Source organism: Oncorhynchus nerka, linkage group LG5 (genome assembly GCF_034236695.1).
Source record: "Oncorhynchus nerka isolate Pitt River linkage group LG5, Oner_Uvic_2.0, whole genome shotgun sequence".
In the NCBI taxonomy this organism is placed as follows: domain Eukaryota; kingdom Metazoa; phylum Chordata; class Actinopteri; order Salmoniformes; family Salmonidae; genus Oncorhynchus; species Oncorhynchus nerka.
The window spans coordinates 4,606,154-4,629,696 of NC_088400.1; the positions used below are offsets into that span (position 1 = coordinate 4,606,154).

Sequence of the window (23,543 nt, forward strand, 5' to 3'; positions counted from 1 at the left end):
GAATCGAATATTTATTGGATGTTACATCTCTCCTCTCTCAGGTAGAGCCGTAATTTCTCTGGCAGGTCTGTAATTTCTGTTCTGGCTCTGGTAATTGTCTGTTCTGGCAGGTAGAGCTTCTTTCTCTCTCTGTTTTCTCTCTCTCCGTTCTCTCTGTTCTCTCTCTGTTCTCTCTCCTTTCTCTCTCTGTTCTCTCTCTTCTTTCTCTCTCAGTTCTCTCTCCTTTCTCTCTCTGTTCTCTCTCTGTTCTCTCTGTTCTCTCTCCTTTCTCTCTCCTTTCTCTCTCTGTTCTCTCTGTTCTCTCTCTGTTCTCTCTCTGTTCTCTCTCTGTTCTCCTTCCTTTCTCTCTCTGTTCTCTCAGTGTTGTTGCCAGGAAATTAGAGGAGTCTTCTTTCATGTAAATTGATGCCTAGATCCGAACTATGTAGTTGATTGTTAATGTTCTATAGGTCACTGTCCTCACATACTGTATATACAACGCCTGACCCCATAACCACACACCCTCTGTCTGACCCCATAACCACACACCCTCCGTCTGACCCCATAACCACACACCCTCCCCTGACCCCATAACCACACACCCTCCCCCTGACCCCATAACCACACACCCTCTGTCTGACCCCATAACCACACACCCTCCCCCTGACCCCATAACCACACACCCTCCCCTGACCCCCTAACCACACACCCTCCCCTGACCCCCTAACCACACACCCTCCCCTGACCCCATAACCACACACCCTCCCCTGACCCCATAACCACACACCCTCTCCCTGACTCCTCTACCACACACCCTCCTCCTGACCCCTCTACCACACACCCTCCTCCTGACCCCTCTACCACACACCCTCCTCCTGACCCCACTACCACACTTCAGCCTGTCTATCCCCGGGATGGGCTCCAGATGGGTGAAGCACTCAGAGCCGTACTGCTGTCTCAAACACACACACACACACACACACACACACACACACACACACACACACCCTGCCCCTAACCCCACACCTCTCTCTCTATCCCCAGGACGTCTTAATGATGGGGGAGGAGTTGATCTCGGAGCCGTATTACTGTCAATTGGAGGCAGAGACGTGCAGAGTGTTCTCAGAGCAGTTGGGTCGTTTCTCTCTGGTGGGAGAATCTCTAAACATGTCCGCAGCTAAGCGTCTCCGTCTGGTGCTCTTCTCTGACGCATACTGCTCTACCCTAGAGTATAACATCAGAGTCTACTGCATGGATGATACACAAGATGTCTTCAAGGTAAGGAACCTAGATACACACACACCTTTAGAACCCCACATAGGTGTTGTTTCATCCACACACCTTTAGAACCACACAGAGGTGTTGTTTCATCCACACACCTTTAGAACCACAGAGAGGTTTTGTTTAATCCACACACCTTTAGAACCCCACAGAGGTTTTGTTTCATCCACACACCTTTAGAACCACACAGAGGTGTTGTTTCATCCACACACCTTTAGAACCCCACAGAGGTGTAGTTTAATCCACACACACCTTTAGAACCCCACAGAGGTGTAGTTTAATCCACACACACCTTTAGAACCCCACAGAGGTGTAGTTTAATCCACACACACCTTTAGAACCCCACAGAGGTGTAGTTTAATCCACACACACCTTTAGAACCCCACAGAGGTGTTGTTTCATCCACACACCTTTAGAACCCCACAGAGGTGTTGTTTCATCCACACACCTTTAGAACCACACAGGGGTGTTGTTTCATCCACACACCTTTAGAACCCCACAGAGGTGTTGTTTCATCCACACACCTTTAGAACCCCACAGAGGTGTAGTTTAATCCACACACCTTTAGAACCCCACAGGGGTGTTGTTTCATCCTGTCTATTAAAGTGGATACGCTGAAAGGCTGATTAGGCATCCTGACGGAAATGTGCCTCCCGGACGCTTGAATGATCTAGGGTCTGTCTGTCTGTCTGTGTGCGCCCAACTTAAAGTACCCTCCCCCCTCCATGGGCCCTTGTCAAAAGCAGTGCACTATATAGGGAATAGGGTGGCGTTTGGGACGAGCCAATGAGTGTTCTGAGTGGTTCATGTATCTGCTAAATGAATGTCTCTCTTTGTAACGAATGATGGAGCTGTGTGATGTCTGGATTACCAAACAACAGCACTACGTTTTAATCCACCCTGTAAAAACTACAACTCTCTAGATAGGCTGTGGCTTACCACAGCAACAAGAGAATGAGAGAGATGGAGAGGCTAGTGCACTTTGGGGCCAGGGGGAGAGGGGGAGAGAGGGAGAAGGGTAGAGTGGGAGAGGGGGAGAGTGGGCCAGGGGGAGAGGGGGCCAGGGGAAGAGGGGGAGAGTGGGAGAGGGGGCCAGGGGGAGAGGGGGTCTCCAATACATTGAATGAACTACAGGACAAAATACAAACCCTCCAACACCTGTAGTGTTGATGGTATCCTAAATTAAATGATAAAATATACAAACCACAAATTCCAGTTGGCTACACTCAAACTCTTTAACATCATCCACGGCTCTGGCATCTTCCCCAATATTTGGAACCAAGGACTGTTCACTCCAATCGATAAAAGTGGAGACAAATTTGCCCCCAATAACTACCCGAACTTCTGCCCCTCTGTCCAGTGGGGTCATTGAGAGGGGTGGCCATGGTTAGAAAGCCACGGAGGCGGACAATAAAGCGGACTAAGACAATGGTGAAGTGGGGTCCGCGTCCCGCGCCAGAGCCGCCACCGCGGACAGACGCCCACCCAGACCCTCCCCTATAGGTTAAGGTTTTGCGGCCGGAGTCCGCACCTTTTGGGGGGGGGGGGGGAGGTACTGTCACATTCTGACCTTTATTTCCTTTGTTTTGTCATTATTTAGTGTGGTCAGGGCGTGAGTTGGGTGGGCAGTCTATGTTTGTTTTTCTATGTTTTGGGGTATTTCTATGTTTCGGCCTAGTATCGTTCTCAATCAGAGGCAGGTGTCATTAGTTGTCTCTGATTGAGAATCATACTTAGGTAGCCTGGGTTTCACTGTGTGTTTGTGGGTGATTGTTCCTGTCTCTGTCTTTGCACCAGATAGGACTGTTTAGGTTTTCCGTGTTTATTGTTTTGTAGTGTTCATGTGTACATTTACGTATTAAAAGAACCATGGACACTTACCACGCCGCATATTGGTCCTCTGATCCTTGTCGCCTCTCCTCTTCGGAAGAAGAGGAGGAAATCCCTGACACCGGCTTTCTAGTCATCACCGATCCATGTTTCCTTTTTCCTTTTGTTTGGTCTTGATTACTGATTTCTATTCCCTTATTATGGTCCTTATTTACCCGTCGACCGTTCTGTTTGGTCCGTGATTGTTTTGTGTTACCGTGGGTTTTCTCTATACAATGTTTCCTTGTTGGAGATATTCCGGTTTTGAATATTTTGAGTAAAGACTTTTGTGTTTTCTCAAACCTGTGGCTTGACTCAGACAACGAACCCAGCATTTTATCACATTAGGATCTGGCTAAAAATACTTGAATCAATTATAGAACCCATTGCCCTTCGTAGTTTTGAGGTCTGGGGTCCACTCACCAACCAAGAATTCACAAAATGGGACAAATGCCAAATCCATAACAAAACCATCACCTACAGAAAAATTATCCTGGAGAAGAGTCCCCTAAGCAAGCGGGTCCTGGGGCTCTGTTCACAAACACAAACACACCCCACAGAGCCCCAGGACAGCAGCACAGTTAGACCCAAGCAAATCAACTATTTGCACATAATATGACATTTGAAATGTCTTGTGGAACTTCTGTGAGTGTAATGTTTACTGTTACTTTTTATTGTTTATTTCACTTCTGTTTGTCTATTTCACTTGCTTTGGCAAAGTAAACATATATTTCCCTTGCCAATAAACTCCCTTAAATTGAAATTGAATTGAGTTGAGAGAGGAGAGGAGAAAAGAGGAGGGGGTGGTGAGTGGATGGGAGAGTAGGGGAAAGCAGGAAAAGAGGGGAGAAGAGGGGATAGAGGAGAGTGGGAAGGGGGAGGAGAGGAGAGGAGAGGAGAGGAGAGGAGAGGAGAGGAGAGGAGAGGAGAGGAGAGGAGAGGAGAATGGGAAAGAGGGGAGAATGAGGGGATGAGAGGAGAGGTAAGGGGAGGAGAGGACAGGTAAGGGGGAGAATGGGAAAGAGGAGAATGAGGAGAGGAGAGGAGAGAGGAGAGGAGAGGAGAGGAGAGGAGAGGAGAGGAGAGGAGAGGAGAGGAGAAACACATTTTTCGGGAGCCAGCGTGCATCTTTCTCAAGGCAGTCAGTCATGGGAGGTTCTATCTATGTACATATTCTCACTCACCCCTTTAGATTTGTGTGTATTAGGAAGTTATTGGGAAAATTGTTAGATTACTTGTTGGTTATTACTGCATTGTCGGAACTAGAAGCACAAGCATTTTGCTACACTCATATTAACATCTGCTAACCATGTGTATGTGACCAATAACATTTGATTTGATTTGATTTGAGATGTGGTCTAAATAACTCGATTGGCTAGTTTGCCTGTCTGTAAAGAAAAGGTTGGGCTTTATATTGATCCAGCTGTTCTGATTGGATCATTTAGATCCAATCAGCGAGGTTTTTTACAGTGAGAATGTGCAGGGAGGTTTTTTACAGTGAGAATGTGCAGGGAGGTTTTTACAGTGAGAATGTGCAGGGAGTTTTTACAGTGAGAATGTGCAGGGAGGTTTTTTTACAGTGAGAATGTGCAGGGAGGTTTTTTACAGTGAGAATGTGCAGTGAGGTTTTTTTGCAGTGAGAATGTGCAGGGAGGTTTTTTTACAGTGAGAATGTGCAGGGAGGTTTTTTTGCAGTAAGAATGTGCAGGGAGGTGTTTTACAGTGAGAATGTGCAGGGAAGTATTTGGAAGTATTTGGTTCAATTTACGGATACGATTACGAGTATGGCCAAGTCGGCACACCCCTTGTAGAGAGGGAAGGCAACACTATTGATGCAGTATAAACAACACTATTGATGCAGTATAAACAACACTATTGATGCAATATAAACAACACTATTGATGCAGGATAAACAACACTATTGATGCAGTATAAACAACACTATTGATGCAGGATAAACAACACTATTGATGCAGGATAAACAACACACTATTGATGCAGGATAAACAACACTATTGATGCAGTATAAAACAACACACTATTGATGCAGGATAAACAACACACTATTGATGCAGGATAAACAACACTATTGATGCAGTATAAAACAACATTATTGATGCAGTATAAAACAACACTATTGATGCAGGATAAAACAACACTATTGATGCAGTATAAACAACACTATTGATGCAGTATAAAATAACACTATTGATGCAGGATAAAACAACACTATTGATGCAGGATAAACAACACTATTGATGCAGGATAAACAACACTATTGATGCAGGATAAAACAACACTATTGATGCAGTATAAACAACACTATTGATTCAGTATAAAATAACACTATTGATGCAGGATAAAACAACACTATTGATGCAGGATAAAACAACACTATTGATGCAGTATAAAATAACACACTATTGATGCAGGATAAAACAACACTATTGATGCAGTATAAACAACACTATTGATGCAGTATAAAATAACACTATTGATGCAGGATAAAACAACACTATTGATGCAGGATAAACAACACTATTGATGCAGGATAAACAACACTATTGATGCAGGATAAAACAACACTATTGATGCAGGATAAACAACACTATTGATGCAGGATAAAACAACACTATTGATGCAGGATAAACAACACTATTGATGCAGGATAAAACAACACTATTGATGCAGGATAAACAACACTATTGATGCAGGATAAACAACACTATTGATGCAGGATAAAACAACACTATTGATGCAGGATAAACAACACTATTGATGCAGGATAAAACAACACTATTGATGCAGGATAAACAACACTATTGATGCAGTATAAACAACACTATTGATGCAGTATAAAACAACACACTATTGATGCAGTATAAAACAACACTATTGATGCAGGATAAACAACACTATTGATGCAGTATAAACAACACTATTGATGCAGGATAAAACAACACCATTGATGCAGTATAAACAACACTATTGATGCAGTATAAAACAACACTATTGATGCAGTATAAACAACACTATTGATGCAGGATAAAACAACACTATTGATGCAGTATAAACAACACTATTGATGCAGGATAAAACAACACCATTGATGCAGTATAAACAACACTATTGATGCAGTATAAAACAACACTATTGATGCAGTATAAACAACACTATTGATGCAGGATAAAACAACACTATTGATGCAGGATAAACAACACTATTGATGCAGTATAAAACAACACTATTGATGCAGGATAAAACAACACTATTGATGCAGGATAAAACAACACTATTGATGCAGGATAAAACAACACTATTGATGCAGTATAAACAACACTATTGATGCAGTATAAACAACACTATTGATGCAGGATAAAACAACACTATTGATGCAGTATAAACAACACTATTGATGCAGTATAAAACAACACTATTGATGCAGGATAAAACAACACTATTGATGCAGTATAAAATAACATTATTGATGCAGGATAAAACAACACACTATTGATGCAGTATAAAACAACACTATTGATGCAGGATAAAACAACACTATTGATGCAGTATAAACAACACTATTGATGCAGGATAAAACAACACTATTGATGCAGTATAAACAACACTATTGATGCAGTATAAAACAACACTATTGATGCAGGATAAAACAACACTATTGATGCAGGATAAAACAACACACTATTGATGCAGTATAAAACAACACACTATTGATGCAGTATAAACAACACTATTGATGCAGGATAAAACAACACTATTGATGCAGGATAAACAACACTATTGATGCAGGATAAAACAACACTATTGATGCAGTATAAAACAACACTATTGATGCAGTATAAACAACACTATCGATGCAGTATAAACAACACTATTGATGCAGTATAAACAACACTATTGATGCAGTATAAACAACACTATTGCTGCAGGATAAACAACACTATTGCTGCAGGATAAACAACACTATTGCTGCAGGATAAACAACACTATTGATGCAGTATAAAACAACACTATTGATGCAGGATAAAATAACACTATTGATGCAGGATAAAACAACACTATTGATGCAGGATAAACAACACTTTTGATGCAGGATAAACAACACTATTGATGCAGTATAAAACAACACTATTGATGCAGGATAAAACAACACTATTGATGCAGTATAAAATAACATTATTGATGCAGTATAAAACAACACACTATTGATGCAGTATAAACAACACTATTGATGCAGTATAAAACAACATTATTGATGCAGTATAAAACAACACACTATTGATGCAGTATAAACAACACTATTGATGCAGTATAAAACAACATTATTGATGCAGTATAAAACAACACTATTGCTGCAGGATAAACAACACTATTGATGCAGTATAAAACAACACTATTGATGCAGTATAAACAACACTATTGATGCAGGATAAAACAACACTATTGATGCAGTATAAACAACACTATTGATGCAGTATAAACAACACTATCGATGCAGTATAAACAACACTATTGATGCAGTATAAAACAACACACTCTTGATGCAGTATAAAACAACACACTATTGATGCAGGATAAACAACACTATTGATGCAGTATAAAACAACACACTCTTGATGCAGTATAAACAACACTATTGATGCAGGATAAACAACACTATTGATGCAGTATAAACAACACTATTGATGCAGTATAAAACAACACACTCTTGATGCAGTATAAAACAACACACTATTGATGCAGGATAAACAACACTATTGATGCAGTATAAAACAACACTATTGATGCAGTATAAACAACACTATTGATGCAGTATAAAACAACACACTATTGATGCAGGATAAACAACACTATTGATGGAGTATAAACAACACTATTGATGCAGTATAAAACAACACACTATTGATGCAGGATAAACAACACTATTGATGCAGTATAAAACAACACTATTGATGCAGGATAAACAACACTATTGATGCAGTATAAAACAACACACTATTGATGCAGTATAAAACAACACACTATTGATGCAGGATAAACAACACTATTGATGCAGGATAAACAACACACTATTGATGCAGTATAAACAACACACTATTGGTGCAGTATAAAACAACACTATTGATGCAGTATAAAACAACACACTATTGATGCAGGATAAAACAACACTATTGATGCAGGATAAACAACACTATTGATGCAGTATAAAACAACACTATTGATGCAGGATAAAACAACACTATTGATGCAGTATAAAATAACATTATTGATGCAGTATAAAACAACACACTATTGATGCAGTATAAACAACACTATTGATGCAGTATAAAACAACATTATTGATGCAGTATAAAACAACATTATTGATGCAGTATAAAACAACACTATTGATGCAGTATAAAACAACACACTCTTGATGCAGTATAAAACAACACACTATTGATGCAGGATAAACAACACTATTGATGCAGTATAAAACAACACACTCTTGATGCAGTATAAACAACACTATTGATGCAGGATAAACAACACTATTGATGCAGTATAAACAACACTATTGATGCAGTATAAAACAACACTATTGATGCAGTATAAACAACACACTATTGATGCAGTATAAAACAACACACTCTTGATGCAGTATAAAACAACACACTATTGATGCAGGATAAACAACACTATTGATGCAGTATAAAACAACACTATTGATGCAGTATAAAACAACACACTATTGATGCAGGATAAAACAACACTATTGATGCAGGATAAACAACACTATTGATGCAGTATAAAACAACACTATTGATGCAGTATAAACAACACTATTGATGCAGTATAAAACAACACACTATTGATGCAGGATAAACAACACTATTGATGCAGGATAAACAACACTATTGATGCAGTATAAAATAACATTATTGATGCAGTATAAAACAACACTATTGATGCAGGATAAACAACACTATTGATGCAGTATAAAATAACATTATTGATGCAGTATAAAACAACACTATTGATGCAGGATAAACAACACTATTGATGCAGTATAAACAACACTATTGATGCAGTATAAAACAACACTATTGATGCAGTATAAACAACACTATTGATGCAGTATAAAACAACACACTATTGATGCAGGATAAACAACACTATTGATGCAGGATAAACAACACTATTGATGCAGTATAAAACAACACTATTGATGCAGTATAAACAACACTATTGATGCAGTATAAAACAACACACTATTGATGCAGTATAAAACAACACACTATTGATGCAGGATAAACAACACTATTGATGCAGTATAAACAACACTATTGATGCAGTATAAAACAACACTATTGATGCAGTATAAACAACACTATTGATGCAGTATAAAACAGCACACTATTGATGCAGGATAAACAACACTATTGATGCAGTATAAAACAACACTATTGATGCAGGATAAACAACTCTATTGATGCAGTATAAAACAACACACTATTGATGCAGTATAAAACAACACACTATTGATGCAGGATAAACAACACTATTGATGCAGGATAAACAACACACTATTGATGCAGTATAAACAACACACTATTGGTGCAGTATAAAACAACACTATTGATGCAGTATAAAACAACACACTATTGATGCAGGATAAACAACACTATTGATGCAGGATAAACAACACACTATTGATGCAGTATAAACAACACTATTGATGCAGTATAAAACAACACTATTGATGCAGTATAAAACAACACTATTGATGCAGTATAAAACAACACTATTGATGCAGTATAAAACAACACTATTGATGCAGTATAAACAACACTATTGATGCAGTATAAAACAACACACTATTGATGCAGGATAAACAACACTATTGATGCAGGATAAACAACACTATTGATGCAGTATAAAATAACATTATTGATGCAGTATAAAACAACACTATTGATGCAGGATAAACAACACTATTGATGCAGTATAAAATAACATTATTGATGCAGTATAAAACAACACTATTGATGCAGGATAAACAACACTATTGATGCAGTATAAACAACACTATTGATGCAGTATAAAACAACACTATTGATGCAGTATAAACAACACTATTGATGCAGTATAAAACAACACACTATTGATGCAGGATAAACAACACTATTGATGCAGGATAAACAACACTATTGATGCAGTATAAAACAACACTATTGATGCAGTATAAACAACACTATTGATGCAGTATAAAACAACACACTATTGATGCAGTATAAAACAACACACTATTGATGCAGGATAAACAACACTATTGATGATTGATGCAGTATAAAACAACACTATTGATGCAGTATAAACAACACTATTGATGCAGTATAAAACAACACACTATTGATGCAGGATAAACAACACTATTGATGCAGTATAAAACAACACTATTGATGCAGGATAAACAACACTATTGATGCAGTATAAAACAACACACTATTGATGCAGTATAAAACAACACACTATTGATGCAGGATAAACAACACTATTGATGCAGGATAAACAACACACTATTGATGCAGTATAAACAACACACTATTGGTGCAGTATAAAACAACACTATTGATGCAGTATAAAACAACACACTATTGATGCAGGATAAACAACACTATTGATGCAGGATAAACAACACACTATTGATGCAGTATAAACAACACTATTGATGCAGTATAAAACAACACTATTGATGCAGTATAAAACAACACTATTGATGCAGTATAAAACAACACTATTGATGCAGTATAAAACAACACACTATTGATGCAGTATAAAACAACATTATTGATGCAGTATAAACAACACTATTGATGCAGTATAAACAACACTATTGATGCAGTATAAACAACACTATTGAAATAAACAACACTATTGATGCAGTATAAACAACACTATTGATGCAGTATAAAACAACACACTATTGATGCAATATAAACAACACTATTGATGCAGTATAAACAACACTATTGATGCAGTATAAACAACACTATTGATGCAGTATAAACAACACTATTGATGCAGTATAAACAACACTATTGATGCAGTATAAAACAACATTATTGATGCAGGATAAACAACACTATTGATGCAGTATAAACAACACTATTGATGCAGGATAAACAACACTATTGATGCAGTATAAACAACACTATTGATGCAGTATAAACAACACTATTGATGCAGGATAAACAACACTATTGATGCAGTATAAACAACACTATTGATGCAGGATAAACAACACTATTGATGCAGTATAAACAACACTATTGATGCAGTATAAACAACACTATTGATGCAGTATAAAACAACACACTATTGATGCAGTATAAAACAACACACTATTGATGCAGTATAAAACAACACACTCTTGATGCAGTATAAAACAACACACTATTGATGCAATATAAACAACATTATTGATGCAGTATAAAACAACACTATTGATGCAGGATAAACAACACTATTGATGCAATATAAACAACACTATTGATGCAGGATAAACAACACTATTGATGCAGTATAAACAACACTATTGATGCAGTATAAAACAACATTATTGATGCAGGATAAAACAACACACTATTGATGCAGTATAAAACAACACTATTGATGCAGGATAAACAACACTATTGATGCAGTATAAAACAACACACTATTGATGCAGTATAAAACAACACACTATTGATGCAGGATAAACAACACTATTGATGCAGGATAAACAACACACTATTGATGCAGTATAAACAACACACTATTGGTGCAGTATAAAACAACACTATTGATGCAGTATAAAACAACACACTATTGATGCAGGATAAACAACACTATTGATGCAGGATAAACAACACACTATTGATGCAGTATAAACAACACTATTGATGCAGTATAAAACAACACTATTGATGCAGTATAAAACAACACTATTGATGCAGTATAAAACAACACTATTGATGCAGTATAAAACAACACACTATTGATGCAGTATAAAACAACATTATTGATGCAGTATAAACAACACTATTGATGCAGTATAAACAACACTATTGATGCAGTATAAAACAACACTATTGATGCAGTATAAACAACACTATTGATGCAGTATAAACAACACTATTGATGCAGTATAAACAACACTATTGATGCAGTATAAACAACACTATTGATGCAGTATAAAACAACACACTATTGATGCAATATAAACAACACTATTGATGCAGTATAAACAACACTATTGATGCAGTATAAACAACACTATTGATGCAGTATAAACAACACTATTGATGCAGTATAAACAACACTATTGATGCAGTATAAAACAACATTATTGATGCAGGATAAAACAACACTATTGATGCAGTATAAACAACACTATTGATGCAGGATAAACAACACTATTGATGCAGTATAAACAACACTATTAAACAACACTATTGATGCAGTATAAACAACACTATTGATGCAGTATAAACAACACTATTGATGCAGGATAAACAACACTATTGATGCAGTATAAACAACACTATTGATGCAGTATAAACAACACTATTGATGCAGTATAAAACAACACTATTGATGCAGTATAAACAACACTATTGATGCAGTATAAACAACACTATTGATGCAGGATAAAACAAACACTATTGATGCAATATAAACAACATTATTGATGCAGTATAAAACAACACTATTGATGCAGGATAAACAACACTATTGATGCAATATAAACAACACTATTGATGCAGGATAAACAACACTATTGATGCAGTATAAACAACACTATTGATGCAGGATAAACAACACTATTGATGCAGTATAAACAACACTATTGATGCAGTATAAACAACACTATTGATGCAGTATAAAACAACATTATTGATGCAGGATAAAACAACACTATTGATGCAGTATAAACAACACTATTGATGCAGGATAAACAACACTATTGATGCAGTATAAACAACACTATTGATGCAGTATAAACAACACTATTGATGCAGGATAAACAACACTATTGATGCAGTATAAACAACACTATTGATGCAGGATAAACAACACTATTGATGCAGTATAAACAACACTATTGATGCAGTATAAACAACACTATTGATGCAGTATAAAACAACACACTATTGATGCAGTATAAAACAACACACTATTGATGCAGTATAAAACAACACACTATTGATGCAGTATAAAACAACACACTATTGATGCAGTATAAAACAACACTATTGATGCAGGATAAACAACACTATTGATGCAATATAAACAACACTATTGATGCAGGATAAACAACACTATTGATGCAGTATAAACAACACTATTGATGCAGTATAAAACAACATTATTGATGCAGGATAAAACAACACACTATTGATGCAGTATAAAACAACACTATTGATGCAGGATAAACAACACTATTGATGCAGTATAAACAACACTATTGATGCAGTATAAAACAACACTATTGATGCAGTATAAACAACACTATTGATGCAGTATAAACAACACTATTGATGCAGTATAAAACAACATTATTGATGGAGGATAAAACAACACACTATTGATGCAGTATAAAACAACACTATTGATGCAGGATAAACAACACACTATTGATGCAGTATAAAACAACACACTATTGATGCAGTATAAAACAACACTATTGATGCAGGATAAACAACACTATTGATGCAGTATAAACAACACTAACAGGATAAACAACACTATTGATGCAGGATAAACAACACTATTGATGCAGTATAAAACAACACACTATTGATGCAGGATAAACAACACTATTGATGCAGTATAAAACAACACACTATTGATGCAGGATAAACAACACTATTGATGCAGTATAAACAACACTATTGATGCAGTATAAAACAACACACTATTGATGCAGGATAAACAACACTATTGATGCAGGATAAACAACACTATTGAGGCAGTATAAAACAACACTATTGATGCAGGATAAAACAACACTATTGATGCAGGATAAACAACACTATTGATGCAGTATAAAACAACACTATTGATGCAGGATAAACAACACTATTGATGCAGTATAAAACAACACTATTGATGCAGGATAAAACAACACTATTGATGCAGTATAAAACAACACTATTGATGCAGTATAAAACAACACTATTGATGCAGTATAAAACAACACTATTGATGCAGTATAAAACAACACTATTGATGCAGTATAAAACAACACACTATTGATGCAGTATAAACAACATTATTGATGCAGTATAAACAACACTATTGATGCAGTATAAACAACACTATTGATGCAGTATAAAACAACACTATTGATGCAGTATAAAACAACACTATTGATGCAGTATAAACAACACTATTGATGCAGGATAAACAACACTATTGATGCAGTATAAAACAACACTATTGATGCAGTATAAACAACACTATTGATGCAGTATAAAAACAATTGATGCACTATTGATGCAGGATAAAACAACACTATTGATGCAGGATAAACAACACTATTGATGCAGTATAAACAACACTATTGATGCAGTATAAAACAACACTATTGATGCAGTATAAACAACACTATTGATGCAGTATAAACAACACTATTGATGCAGGATAAACAACACTATTGATGCAGTATAAACAACACTATTGATGCAGTATAAACAACACTATTGATGCAGGATAAACAACACTATTGATGCAGTATAAACAACACTATTGATGCAGGATAAACAACACTATTGATGCAGTATAAACAACACTATTGATGCAGTATAAACAACACTATTGATGCAGTATAAAACAACACACTATTGACAGTATATATTGATGCAGTATAAAACAACACACTCTTGATGCAGTATAAAACAACACACTATTGATGCAATATAAACAACACTATTGATGCAGTATAAAACAACACTATTGATGCAGGATAAAACAACACTATTGATGCAGTATAAACAACACTATTGATGCAGGATAAACAACACTATTGATGCAGTATAAACAACACTATTGATGCAGTATAAAACAACACTATTGATGCAGGATAAAACAACACACTATTGATGCAGTATAAAACAACACTATTGATGCAGTATAAACAACACTATTGATGCAGTATAAACAACACTATTGATGCAGTATAAAACAACACTATTGATGCAGTATAAACAACACTATTGATGCAGTATAAACAACACTATTGATGCAGTATAAAACAACATTATTGATGGAGGATAAAACAACACACTATTGATGCAGTATAAAACAACACTATTGATGCAGGATAAACAACACACTATTGATGCAGTATAAAACAACACACTATTGATGCAGTATAAAACAACACTATTGATGCAGGATAAACAACACTATTGATGCAGTATAAAACAACACACTATTGATGCAGGATAAACAACACTATTGATGCAGTATAAAACAACACACTATTGATGCAGTATAAAACAACACACTATTGATGCAGGATAAACAACACTATTGATGCAGGATAAAACAACACACTATTGATGCAGGATAAACAACACTATTGATGCAGGATAAACAACACTATTGATGCAGTATAAAACAACACACTATTGATGCAGGATAAACAACACTATTGATGCAGTATAAAACAACACACTATTGATGCAGGATAAACAACACTATTGATGCAGTATAAAACAACACACTATTGATGCAGGATAAACAACACTATTGATGCAGTATAAACAACACTATTGATGCAGTATAAAACAACACACTATTGATGCAGGATAAACAACACTATTGATGCAGGATAAACAACACTATTGATGCAGTATAAACAACACTATTGATGCAGTATAAAACAACACTATTGATGCAGGATAAAACAACACACTATTGATGCAGTATAAAACAACACTATTGATGCAGGATAAACTATTGAACACTATTGATGCAGGTATAAAACAACACTATTGATGCAGTATAAAACAACACTATTGATGCAGGATAAAACAACACTATTGATGCAGTATAAAACAACACTATTGATGCAGATGCAGTATAAACAACACTATTGATGCAGGATAAACAACACTATTGATGCAGTATAAAACAACACTATTGATGCAGTATAAAACAACACACTATTGATGCAGGATAAAAACAACACTATTGATGCAGTATAAAACAACACTATTGATGCAGTATAAACAACACTATTGATGCAGTATAAAACAACACTATTGATGCAGGATAAACAACACTATTGATGCAGTATAAACAACACTATTGATGCAGTATAAAACAACACTATTGATGCAGTATAAAACAACACTATTGATGCAGTATAAACAACACTATTGATGCAGTATAAAAAAACAACACTATTGATGCAGGATAAACAACACAGTATATTGATGCAGGATAAACAACACTATTGATGCAGTATAAAACAACACTATTGATGCAGTATAAAACAACACTATTGATGCAGGATAAACAACACTATTGATGCAGTATAAAACAACACTATTGATGCAGTATAAAACAACACTATTGATGCAGGATAAACAACACTATTGATGCAGTATAAACAACACTATTGATGCAGTATAAAACAACACTATTGATGCAGTATAAACAACACTATTGATGCAGTATAAAACAACACTATTGATGCAGTATAAAAACATAAACACACTATTGATGCAGGATAAACAACACTATTGATGCAGGATAAACAACACTATTGATGCAGTATAAACAGGATAAAACACTATTGATGCAGTATAAAAACACTATTGATGGGATAAACAACACTATTGATGCAGTATAAACTAACACTATTGATGCAGTATAAACAACACACTATTGATGCAGTATAAAACAACACTATTGATGCAGGATAAACAACACTATTGATGCAGTATAAACAACACACTATTGATGCAGTATAAACAACACTATTGATGCAGTATAAACAACACTATTGATGCAGTATAAAACAGGATAAACACACTATTGATGCAGGATAAACAACACTATTGATGCAGTATAAAACAACACTATTGATGCAGGATAAACAACACTATTGATGCAGTATAAACAGTATAAAACAACACTATTGATGCAGTATAAAACAACACTATTGATGCAGTATAAAACAACACTATTGATGCAGTATAAAACTATTGATGCAGTATAAAACAACACTATTGATGCAGGATAAACAACATTATTGATGCAGGATAAACAACACTATTGATGCTATTGTATAAACAACACACTATTGATGCAGTATAAAACAACACTATTGATGCAGTATAAAACAACACTATTGATGCAGGATAAACAACACTATTGATGCAGTATAAAACAACACACTATTGATGCAGGATAAAACAACACTATTGATGCAGTATAAAACAACACACTATTGATGCAGTATAAAACAACACACTATTGATGCAGTATAAACAACACTATTGATGCAGGATATTGAAGTATAAACAACACTATTGATGCAGTATAAACAACACACTATTGATGCAGTATAAAACAACACAGGATAAACAACACTATTGATGCAGTACAACTATTGAAACAACAACACTATTGATGCAGGATAAACAACACTATTGATGCAGTATAAAACAACACATCATTGATGCAGGATAAACAACACTATTGATGCAGGATAAACAACACTATTGATGCAGGATAAACAACACTATTGATGCAGTATATTGAAAAAAACACTATTGATGCAGGATAAAACAACACTATTGATGCAGGATAAACAACACTATTGATGCAGTATAAACAACACTATTGATGCAGTATAAAACAACACTATTGATGCAGTATAAACAACACTATTGATGCAGTATAAAACAACACACTATTGATGCAGTATAAAACAACACTATTGATGCAGTATAAAACAACACTATTGATGCAGTATAAACAACACTATTGATGCAGTATAAAAACAACACTATTGATGCAGTATAAACAACACACTATTGATGCAGTATAAACAACACTATTGATGCAGTATAAACAACACTATTGATGCAGTATAAACAAACACTATTGATGCAGTATAAAACAACACTATTGATGCAGTATAAACAACACTATTGATGCAGGATAAACAACACTATTGATGCAGTATAAACTATTGATGCAGTATAAACAACACTATTGATGCAGTATAAAACAACACTATTGATGCAGTATAAAACAACACTATTGATGCAGTATAAACAACACTATTGATGCAGTATACAAACAGTATAAAACAACACTATTGATGCAGTATAAAACAGTATAAAACACTATTGATATAAACAACACTATTGATGCAGTATAAACAACACTATTGATGCAGTATAAACAACACTATTGATGCAGTATAAACAACACTATTGATGCAGTATAAACAACACTATTGACTATTGATGCAGTATAAACAACACTATTGATGCAGGATAAACAACACTATTGATGCAGTATAAACAACACTATTGATGATAAACAACACTATTGATGCATATAAACAACACTATTGATGCAGTAATAAAACAGGATAAACAACACTATTGATGCAGTATAAAACAACACTATTGATGCAGGATAAACAACACTATTGATGCAGTATAAACAACACTATTGATGCAGGTATAAACAACACTATTGATGCAGTATAAAACAACACTATTGATGCAGTATAAACAACACTATTGATGCAGGATAAAACAACAACACTATTGATGCAGTATAAACAACACTATTGATGCAGGTATGCAATATAAACAACACTATTGATGCAGGATAAACAACACTATTGATGCAGTATAAACAACACTATTGATGCAGTATAAAACAACACTATTGATGCAGTATAAAACAACACTATTGATGCAGGTATAAACAACACTATTGATGCAGGATAAACAACACTATTGATGCAGTATAAACAACACTATTGATGCAGTATAAACAACACTATTGATGTACGTATAAAACAACACTATTGATGGAGGATAAACAACACTATTGATGCAGTATAAAACAACACTATTGATGCAGGATAAACAACACACTATTGATGCAGGATAAACAACACTATTGATGCAGTATAAACAACACTATTGATGCAGTATAAAACAACACTATTGATGCAGGATAAACAACACTATTGATGCAGTATAAACAACACTATTGATGCAGTATAAAACAACACTATTGATGCAGGATAAACAACACTATTGATGCAGGATAAAACAACACTATTGATGCAGGATATAAACTATTGACAGGATAAAACACACTATTGATGCAGTATAAAACAACACTATTGATGCAGGATAAACAACACTATTGATGCAGTATAAAACAACACTATTGATGCAGGATAAACAACACTATTGATGCAGTATAAAACAACACACTATTGATGCAGGATAAACAACACTATTGATGATATAAAAACAACACTATTGATGCAGTATAAAACAACACTATTGATGCAGATAAACAAACTTATTGATAAAACAACACTATTGATGCAGTATAAACAACACTATTGATGCAGGATAAACAACACTATTGATGCAGTATAACACTATTGATGCAGTATAAACAACACTATTGATGCAGTATAAACAACACTATTGATGCAGTATAAAACAAACACTATTGATGCAGGATAAAAAACACTATTGATGCAGTATAAAACAACACTATTGATGCAGTATAAAACAACACTATTGATGCAGTATAAAACAAACACTATTGATGCAGGATAAACAACACTATTGATGCAGTATAAAAACAACACTATTGATGCAGTATAAAACAAACACTATTGATGCAGGATAAAAACAACACTATTGATGCAGGTATAAATTGATGCAGTATAAAACAACACTATTGATGCAGTATAAAACAACACACTATTGATGCAGTATAAACAACACTATTGATGCAGTATAAACAACACTATTGATGCAGGATAAACACACTATTGATGCAGTATAAACAACTGATTGATAAAACAACACTATTGATATAAAACAACACACTATTGATGCAGTATAAACAACACTATTGATGCAGTATAAAACAACACTATTGATGCAGTATAAACAACACTATTGATGCAGTATAAACAACACTATTAAAACAACACTATTGATGCAGTATAAACAACACTATTGATGCAGTATAAAACAACACTATTGATGCAGTATAAAAAACACACTATTGATGCAGTATAAACAACACTATTGATGTACAGGATAAACAACACTATTGATGCAGTATAAAACAACACTATTGATGCAGTATAAAACAACACTATTGATGCAGTATAAACAACACTATTGATGCAGTATAAAACAACACTATTGATGCAGGATAAACAACACTATTGATGTATAAACAACACTATTATATAAACAACACTATTGATGCAGGATAAAACAACACTATTGATGCAGTATATAAACAACACTATTGATGCAGTATAAACAACACTATTGATGCTAAACAACACTATTGATGCAGTATAAAACAACACTATTGATGCAGTATATAAACAACACTATTGATGCAGGATAAACAACAAACAACACTATTGATGCTATTGAGTATAAAACAACACTATTGATGCAGGATAAACTATTGATGTAGTATAAACACTATTGATGCAGTATAAAACAACACTATTGATGCAGTATAAAACAACACTATTGATGCAGGATAAACAACACTATTGATGCAGTATAAACAACACTATTGATGCAGTATAAACAACACTATTGATGCAGTATAAACAACACTATTGATGCAGTATAAAACAGTATAAAACAAACACACTATTGATGCAGATAAACAACAAACAACACACTATAAATAAAACACTATTGATGCAGTATAAAAAACACACTATTGATGCAGGATAAACAACACACTATTGATGCAGGATAAACAACACTATTGATGCAGTATAAAACAACACTATTGATGCAGGATAAACAACACTATTGATGCAGTATAAACAACACTATTGATGCAGTATAAAACAACACACTATTGATGTATAAAACAACACTATTGAGGATAAACAACACTATTGATGTATAAACAACACAGTATAAAACAACACTATTGATGCAGGATAAACAGGATAAAACACTATTGATGCAGTATAAAACAACACTATTGATGATGCACTATTGATGCAGTATAAAACAACACTATTGATGCAGGATAAACAACACTATTGATTATTGATATATAAAACAACACTATTGATGCAGTATAAAACAACACTATTGATAAAACAACACTATTGATGCAGTATAAAAAAACACTAACAGGATAAACAACACTATTGATGCAGGATAAAACAACACTATTGATGCAGGATAAACAACACTATTGATGCAGTATAAAACAACACACTATTGATGCAGGATAAAACAACACTATTGATGCAGGATAAACAACACACTATTGATGGATAAACAACACTAGTATAAACAACACTATTGATGCAGGATAAACAAACACTATTGATGCAGGATAAAACAACACTATTGATGCAGTATAAAACAACACTATTGACTATTGATGCAGTATAAACAACACTATTGATGCAGTATAAACAACACTATTGATGCAGGATAAACAACACTATTGATGCAGTATAAAACAACACACTATTGATGCAGTATAAAACAGTATAAAACAACACTATTGATGCAGGATAAAACAACACTATTGATGCTATTGAGTATAAAACAACACTATTGATGCAGTATAAACAACACTATTGATGCATTATTGATGGTATAAACAACACACTAAACAACACTATTGATGCAGTATAAAACAGTATAAAACACACTATTGATGCTATTGGATAAACAACACTATTGATGCAGGTATAAACAAACACACTATTGATGCAGGATAAAACAACACTATTGATGCAGTATAAAACAACACTATTGATGCAGGATAAACAACACTATTGATGCAGGATAAAACAACACTATTGATGCAGTATACTATTGATGCAGGATAAACAACACTATTGACACTATTGATGCAGGATAAACAACACTATTGATGCAGTATAAACAACACTATTGATGCGGTATAAACAACACTATTGATGCAGGATAAACAACACTATTGATGCAGTATAAACAACACTATTGATGCAGTATAAACACACTATTGATGCAGGATAAACAACACTATTGATGCAGTATAAAACAAACACTATTGATGCAGTATAAACAACACTATTGATGCAGTATAAACAACACTATTGATGCAGTATAAAACAAACACTATTGATGCAGGATAAACAACATGCAGTATATTGATGATAAACAACACTATTGATGCGGTAAAACAACACTATTGATGCTATTGAGGATAAACAACACTATTGATGCAGTATAAACAACACTATTGATGCAGTATAAACAACACTATTGATGCAGGATAAACAACACTATTGATGCAGTATAAAACAACACTATTGATGCAGGATAAACAACACTATTGATGCAGTATAAACAACACTATTGAAGGATAAAACAACACTATTGATGCAGGATAAACAACACTACAGTATAAAACAACACTATTGATGCAGTATAAACAACTATTGACTATTGATGCAGTATAAAACAACACTATTGATGCAGTATAAAACAGTATAAACAACACTATTGATGCAGTATAAAACAACACTATTGATGCAGTATAAAAAACACTATTGATGCAGTATAAAACACTATTGATGCAGGATAAACAACACTATTGATGCAGTATAAACAACACACTATTGATAAACAACAACACTATTGATGCAGGATAAACAACACTATTGATGCAGGATAAACAACACTATTGATGCTATTGAGGATAAACAACACTATTGATGCAGTATACAACAACACTATTGATGCAGGATATAAAACTATTGATGCAGTATAAACACACTATTGATGCAGGATAAACAACACTATTGATGCTATTGATATATAAACAACACACTATTGATGCAGGATAAACAACTATTGATGCAGTATAAACAACACTATTGATGCAAAACAACACTATTGATGCAGGATAAACAACACTATTGATGCAGTATAAAACAACACACTATTGATGCAGTATAAAACAACACTATTGATGCAGGATAAACAACACTATTGATGCAGTATAAAACAACACTATTGATGCAGGATAAAACAACACTATTGATGCAGTATAAACAACACTATTGATGCACTAGTATAAAACAACACACTATT

General features: G+C 34.5%; 2 protein-coding genes across 2 annotated transcripts in view; one reads left to right on the forward strand and one right to left on the reverse strand.

Annotated features, from left to right (window-relative positions):
* The window catches only part of LOC135571845 (netrin receptor UNC5A-like), a 414,728-nt gene extending 412,850 nt beyond the window's left edge, over positions 1 to 1,878 (forward strand). Inside the window, 2 exon segments of the mRNA XM_065019018.1 lie at positions 1,024 to 1,257; positions 1,867 to 1,878. Of these exon segments, the coding sequence (XP_064875090.1) occupies positions 1,024 to 1,257; positions 1,867 to 1,878 (246 nt within the window).
* A 1,759-nt stretch (positions 1,879 to 3,637) lies between these two features.
* The window catches only part of LOC115127123 (beta-synuclein-like), a 102,641-nt gene continuing 82,735 nt past the window's right edge, over positions 3,638 to 23,543 (reverse strand). The window contains exon 6 of the mRNA XM_065019019.1: positions 3,638 to 3,660. Within this exon, the coding sequence (XP_064875091.1) occupies positions 3,638 to 3,660 (23 nt within the window). The remainder of the gene's footprint in view (positions 3,661 to 23,543) is intronic.